General features: G+C 57.7%; 1 protein-coding gene across 7 annotated transcripts in view; it reads left to right on the top strand.

The window, feature by feature from the left end:
* Nucleotides 1-2,395: 2,395 nt before the first annotated feature.
* The window catches only part of Kif21b (kinesin family member 21B), a 48,221-nt gene continuing 43,537 nt past the window's right edge, over nucleotides 2,396-7,079 (top strand). For all 7 annotated transcript variants that reach the window (XM_021242275.2, XM_021242274.2, XM_021242273.2 and 4 more), the window contains exon 1: nucleotides 2,396-2,750. In XM_021242275.2, the coding sequence (XP_021097934.1) occupies nucleotides 2,710-2,750 (41 nt within the window). In that variant the 5' untranslated portion in view covers nucleotides 2,396-2,709. The remainder of the gene's footprint in view (nucleotides 2,751-7,079) is intronic.

The raw sequence follows: 7,079 nt of genomic DNA, 5'->3' as shown, positions 1-7,079 counted from the left end.
TTAGGAGGGAAGGAGAGAAGAGCAGCTGGGAGGAGGTAGAGGGTGTAGGAACAGCTACAGACAGGAAGCAGTGACTGTGCTGAAGCTGGACAGAGACTGAAAGGGGCAGGGATTGTCCTAGGCTTCTTGTGACCCGTCTAGCCTAAATCTAAGTGGCAACGGTTTAGGGCTCTTTTCCACCTTGTGTCCCATGTAGCCCATGCCCAGTTAGGTTCTAACATCTGGGCTGTAGATCCCAGGAGTCAGGCTACCCAGAAGGAGCTGCCGAGGTAGCTGGGGTCGCCAAGTTCTAAGGCTGTGACTTCTAAGAGGCCCAAAACTCCAGCCCATGTGCCTCCTTTCTTGTCCTGACTGGACATCCTGTGGCCCAGAGGGATGCAGAGGGGGTGGGCAGCAGCTCTGGCAGCATTTCCCTGCAGTGGAACTGTGAGTCAGAAGGGTCACCTAATGTCGGAAGTCAGCACGGACCTTCTGCAGACAGGAAATCAGAGTCGGGCCCCCAAAAACGTCCAGAGATGAGGGGAAGGAACAGGAGGTTCACAAAACACAGCATGATCATCCAGGAGGGCTAAGCCCAGAGCTGCCATGCCTACGGGCTTTCAAAGCCTGGGCCAGCCCAGCTCCCTTCCCCCTGGGCACTTGCTTGGGGTGATCTGGGGAGTCCAGAACCACGAGCACAAATTCAAATTCTGAGTCTCTTGCTTATATGCTATGTGAGAATAGTTTCCCACTTGTAAAATTGGAAGACAATAAAGCTTACTTCACAAGGTTATGAGGATAAAATGAGAACATGCTTATCAAGTACCTTGTTTGTATAGATGGTCCATGAAGGTTGCTGTGTTCCCCACCTCTTATTTTAGTTGGAAGATGGGAAGACAATGTCTAGGAACCAACTCCACACTGATGGCTTCCTGCTCTGGGAGAAGTGATTCACTAGTTCCAGGGATTCATTGAGGTTCAAATACTAGAAAAAGGTCCAGGATTCCACCAGGACCCCACTGCCCCAGACATACTGCTGGTGGCACTCCTGCCGGCTTTGAGGATGGGAAGGGTGGATTGATTTGACCTTGACATTTGCCCTTGAATGGGGATCTGGGCTCCTAGAGGAAGCAGTGATCCGTGGGGGTGGGTGAGGTGGGAGGGGAGAGAGGGGAGATGGCACCAATAGACGTATAGTACCCTCATACCCTAACCCACACCCTTGCCAAAATTCCTGACGTGGTTTCATCATCTGAGGGTGACGCAAGAGGCTGGGAGTCAGACGCCCCTCCCACCCCTCCCCTAGGGGTCTCCATCCACTTCTGGAGCTGCAGCCGGATCCTCCTCTTGGGCCCTTTCCAGAGGGAGCTGGGTGAAGTGAGGGGAGCGAGGCAGCTGGTGAGGGCCCGTGAATAGCCTCAATGTTGGGAGTTGGGGGCTGGGAGGAGGAGTCGAAGCTCGAAGCTCGGAGGGAGGGGAGGTGGGCAGGAAAGGGAGCTGGGACCTCATGGCGCTGGCTTCCTCCTCCATCACTGCCCTGTGTGATGGAGGCCTGTGTGCCCAGGACTCCTCTTGTCCTTTACGTCCGTTCCTGCAGGCATCTGTGCTCCTCCTCCTTCCCTGCCCACCCACTTCGCTGCCCAGCCTTCCTGCCCAGGTGCCCGGCTAGAAAGTGCCCCCTTTGTCCCTTCCTCTTCCTGGGCCAGCTCGGGGCTCCCACCGTGACCCTCTCCCCCCAGCTGCCACAACAAGGGGAGTGTGTGCCAGGCCCAGCGAGGTCACCCGCGGGTCATAAAGGTCCATGGGATCGCGGTCCAGCAGTAGGGGGAGGCCAGCTGGACTAGGAGCCCGGGCGGAATCTACCAAAAGATGGGTTTAAAGAGAGGCTGCAGGGTGGCACGGTGCGGGAATTTTACTGAGGCTATAACAAGAATCCCCTTCAATAAAGGTTGGCGACTTTACTGGAATAAATGTAGAAGAGAAGCGTTCCTGGCTCTTTCGAACTCTAAACCGCTAATCGCTGTGGGACGCTTTGAAGTGCAGGGCTCTGTCCCGAAGGCCGAGGTTCTTACCCACGCTTAGCCACTAACTCGCTGTGTGACCCTGGGTAGTTCCCCTCTTTGCGTCTGTTTCCTCATTTACGAAAAGATCTCGCTGAGGCCGAGGTTCTGCGACTCCGAGGGTCGAAGCTCCAGTGTGGTTGGCTTCTCCAGCCCCATCCGCCACACTTCCAAACCCGCCCGGCCCCAGCAACCTGGTGGAAGCCGGCCAAGAGGTCCCTTTAAAGCCACAAATCCCGCCCCTGCTGCTCGTTCGGGCCGCGGATTGGTGGGTCCGAGGCGGGGCGGGGCCAGGCGCGGGCTCGCGGGGCTCGGCCCCCGCCCCCTTTGTTCGCTCTGCGGCGGGAGGCGGCGGCGGGCAGGCGGGCGGGAGGTGTGCGCGCGTGTGCCGCGCGGTGGGGAGCGGCGGGTCGCGCCGCCGGCTGTCAGCGAGCTCCGCGCCACCGCCCGATGGCGCGAGGAGGTGCGCGGGACCAGCCGAGGGGGGCCGGCCGCGACTGAGCCCCTCTGCCTGTCTCCCGCGAGCATGTCACCTCCAGCCTCCGCGTCAGCCTTCGCCAGCAGCCCCCGCGTCCCCGCCTCCTGCAGCCGCAGTAGCAGCCGCTGCCTTGGGCATCGGCCCCCGGACCCCCTCCCCTGATCCGCGCCCCGACCCTAGCGCCAGGAGACCATGGCTGGCCAGGGGGACTGCTGCGTCAAGGTGGCCGTCAGGTAGGGACGACGGCGGGGAGCGGGGCGCGCGCCGAGCGGCTCGGGCTTTGTCTCGCGTGGGCTCGGGGCCGGGGGCGCAGGCACCGCTGTGCGGGAGCCCGCGCTCGGGGAGGAGGGGCCGGCGCGGGCCGGGTGGAGGGCGCCCGGGAGCGGCGGCCCAGAGGATTGCGGGAAGGTGGCTTTGTTTGGGTGGTAATTTGGGGCCCCTCCTGGGAGCTCTAAATGATCAGAAAATCGAATAAACAAGGAAATCCGGTATTTCACACCCAGCCCTGGCCCAGGCCGGGGCGTCTGTGTTTCCTCTTAACCTCCCCACGAGGCTGCTGTCTCATACCGGGCTATTGGAGAGCAAAAATGTTTCCCCTCATCTGCTCTCATCAGCTGGTGCTGTGCTCTTGGTCCAGCCACGGAGGCGGCACAGCACCCTGAGAGCTGTTCTGCAGACAAAGATTGGCTGTGGGACTCAAGGAAGGACGGATCGGTGCCTTGGCCCTCTGTGTGGAGCCGGTGGCTTGGGGAAAGAGCCCCGCTGATCCTGCCTCAGGAGGAGAAGATGGGGCCAAGGGGTGAGAGGCAGAGGGCTGAGTTGATGCCCACCCATGGAGATTCAGGTGAAATGGAGCAGAGGAGGGCTGAATAGATTTATCCGTGGCGCCATTGCCAATAGTTCTGGGATTTGAAGTCATGTCCTGACAGAAATCAGGCAGAGAGAGAAGAGGGCTGGGTGGGTTCTGTTGGGAGGGGCACACAGAGGTGCAGAGCAGGAAATACTGCAAAGTTGAACCATCTGTGTTCTTTGTGCTGGGTGGAGACGCTTTACACCACGCCACCCCTGCCTGTGTTTGGGGCTTTCTCTTTGAGAGGGCTACACTGGGAGAGGTCCAGTCTGGGACTGGTCATCAAGACAAGGATGTGGAGAGCAACATTCATCTCTGCTCCAGCTTTGTCTGCTGGGGGAGAGGGGTGTTCCAGGTCTAGGGTGGCTCCCCTGGCTTAGAAGTGACCCAGATTCCAGGGGTCCTGGAAACTTGCTTCTGGAAAAGCTCCCCTCTTCGTGCCCCAGGGATGATGCCCCCAGCCACCTGGCCAGCCCTCTGCAGCCCGCGGAGCAGGCACTGAGGCTGATCCCATCTCTGCGGTTGAGAGAAGGAGATTGAGGCCCCCGATGCCCGCAACCTAGGTGGCACTCAGCATCACTTGCCATGCAGCCTTCCTGGCCCTGAGCAGCCTGAGACAAAGAGGAGCCCCGCAGGTGCCTGGTGGGCTGGCCGGGGCGGGGCCAGGCTGCTACTGGGGCTGACATTGCAGCAGGAGCCCTTGGAGGTCGAGGGAGGGAGGTGCAGGCTGGAGGGTGGGAGTGAGAAATGTAAATATGGCATCTGCAGCAGATGGGGAGAGACTGATCACCATAAAAGGGAAATGAAGCTCTAACCCCCACCCACTGTGAACCAGGGCTGGGAAGGAAGGGGCTGGGGCAGCCCCTCCATAGGGGGCTTTCCTTTAGACTCCATCTTGTAGGAGAGAGCCAAACAAAGGCCCCACACCTCTGTTCAGGGTCCCGGGCTGGGCTGGGCATGGCAAGGTTTGGGGTTCCCACCTGGGGACCCTCAGGGGGTGGGCACTTTAGGTACAGGGGGACAAAAACCTGGTGTTCCCTTCCCATTTCCACCACCAGAAGGTCCCTGGCTCCCTCTCCCCAGAGAAAGGATTGCACTTGCGCTCTGCACCCAGTCCAAAAGGGAGGCCTTGAGTTGATGGTCTGGATGAGGCATAGGGGGAATGGAGAAGAGCCAGGTTTTCAGGGGGAAGATGACCCTGCCACTCCTCCCCACTGGCTCCGGCTCTGGCTCCAGCTTGACAGGAGAGCCCGGCACACCACAGCCCTCAATGGGCAGCTGGCCTCGGAAGGCAGACAACGCCTGGACAGAGCCCAGTTTCTAATCAGTGCAAGGGTAGGCCTGGGCCAGGGATAGGGAGCAGATGGTACCAGTGCCATGCCATAGGGGAGTTCTTGCTTTTGGATCACCTTCCATCTCCCGGACAACACTTGTCCTACCTAAAGGACTGAGTATGCACTGCGGTCAAGTAGAGCATTTGTAGGAAAGGCCAAGGATTTGGAATTGCCCCAGGACTCACTCTCTCCTGCCGGGTTTTACTGTCTTTCTGACTTCCTGAAAGTCCTTTCTCGTCTCTAACTGAAGTGCCTTTGAGAATAACTTGCAGTGAGCCCTGGAGTCCAGCTCTTTGGACAGGGAGGCTAGTAGAAGACAGCTTGGTCGGGGTGTGTGTGTGTGTGTGTGTGTTTAGGGAGAGGGGTCTGGTCTGTCTGACTAGGTGAAGTTCCAGGCCTGGGCTCAGGGCTTGAGGCCTCTAATCTGAATCAAACCTGGATATCTATAAGGTCCTGCTGAAAAGGCCCAGGCTCCAGGAGAGGCAGAGGAGAGACATTTCAGGACTTGGGGCTTCAGGATTAGGGGAAGAGATGCAGGGGTGAGCAGCCTCACCACATGGCCTAGGTAGACTCAGGCCCATCTGCTGCTGAACCCAGGCTAGTCAGCTTTACCTCAAGAGATTCCCTGCCCCTCAGGCCTGCCCTGTGATCCCTTTAGCCATTAATCCCTTTGTACTAGGGCACCCAACTTCTGGGCTGAACTAGGGCAGGCCTCCACCTGGGGGCAGGGGAGGATGTTCAGCAAAGCTGGAGAGAGATGAGGCTGAGCTGTGACCTGCCCTAGGCTGCAGAAATACAGACCTGACAAATTAGGGGAGAAGGAGGTAACTGCTAAGAACTGAAAGTTGGCAAAGTTGAAATTGGGGAAGGAAGCCATGTCACATGGTGAGTTTATTTAAGACCCTTTCAAGACCCCAGTTCTGAGCCCCCACCATGAGGGAGCCCTTACTGTGCCTAACTCCCTCCTCCTTTATCTCTGCCCAGCTTCCCTAAGCTTCCTTCCTTCAGTCTGCTGGGGAGGGGAGTTGCCTTGGCCAGTCCCACATCCATCTGAGACCACAGGGCTGGTGGGGTAGGGAGGGGGTGGGGGTGAGCCCCCGGAGGGACCCACGGACATTGTCAGCCTGGACCCCTGCCCTCCCTCTCTCGTTTGGATCCTCTAGCTGCAATTATTTCCCTAGTTCTGGCCACTCTGAAATCTTGGTTGATGACCATCTATATTTTGAACCGAGAGCACTGGGGGATTGGAAGAGAGTGGGTGAGGAGGGCGGAAGAAACTGTAGGGGTGAATATGTGGGGTGTCTTCAGGGTCCCAAAGCCAGCCAGTGCCAATCAATCCCAACTGTATCCCATGCTGTCCAGCTTACAGATCTGGGAAACTGAGGCCCAGAGAGGACCTCAGGTGGGCTGTGTGGAGACCTGAGAATCTTGCTGGTGGCCTCCTGCTGCAGAAATAGGGCTTATGTCATCACAAGGAAGTGGAGTGGAGTAACCACAGGCCCCGGAAACCTCCCTCCTCTGCCACCCAGCCAGCCTGTTTGATTGGATCTCAGCTTTGCCAAGCTCAGAGTGGAGTCAGGGCAGGGCGTGAGCCGGGGAAGTGACAGAGGTGACACATGCCTGGCACTCTCACCCTCCTAGCTCTGGGAGCAAAGGGCAGGTCTGGAACCAGAGCAGTTTGTCCACTGGATGGGCTGCGGGGCTCCTTCCTGGTTTGCCCTTCTGGGCCGCAGTTTTACCCACTGGAAGAGAGGAATATCTGGCGCGTTCAGATTTGTTTGTTGGTGCACAGCAGTGGTTTGGATGAAGTAGAGGGAATCTAATCCTTGGAGGGAACAAAATGCAGGTGGCCTTTTGAGAAATCCAGTATCAACGAAGTGTTTAAAAAAGAAGCCCTGACTTCAACGTACCTAAGGGGTGTCTAAATAATAGTGAACTGTTTGGTAAAATGAATTCACCTCCAGACCATTTATTTATTTAGAGCAGAAAGCACACTTTGGTGGAAAGGACGCTGAACCAGGAAGCAGCTAAGCACTGTGATTTCTTGAACGCTTACCCCATGGCATACACTGTGCCAGCATCATCTCACCAAACTGATGTTATTCACATTGTGTAGATCAGCAGATGCAGGAGGATCTGACCTCAGCGTAGATCAGGGTTCCTCTGACTCCTCTAAATTGCCTCCGAGTCCAACTGTGGAGTGGCCTAGTGCTCTGGTCTCTGGGCCTCAGTTTCTTCCAGTGCTTTAGTACTGCACACAGTTACCGAACACAGGAATGTGGGGTGGGTGCATGGTGCTGTGCAGATGTGTAGCAAGGGGTAGGCAGTCCACATGTGCCTTTTGGGGGTGCTTGGCACAGGGCTGCCTGTCACCACTG

The sequence above is a fragment of the Heterocephalus glaber genome, unplaced genomic scaffold, assembly GCF_053883595.1.
Source record: "Heterocephalus glaber isolate CG9 unplaced genomic scaffold, H.glaber_assembly_v1.0 deba00001600, whole genome shotgun sequence".
NCBI lineage: Eukaryota > Metazoa > Chordata > Mammalia > Rodentia > Bathyergidae > Heterocephalus > Heterocephalus glaber.
The sequence above is the reverse complement of the archived record's forward strand: the minus strand, read 5'-3'. Positions and strand labels throughout refer to the sequence as shown.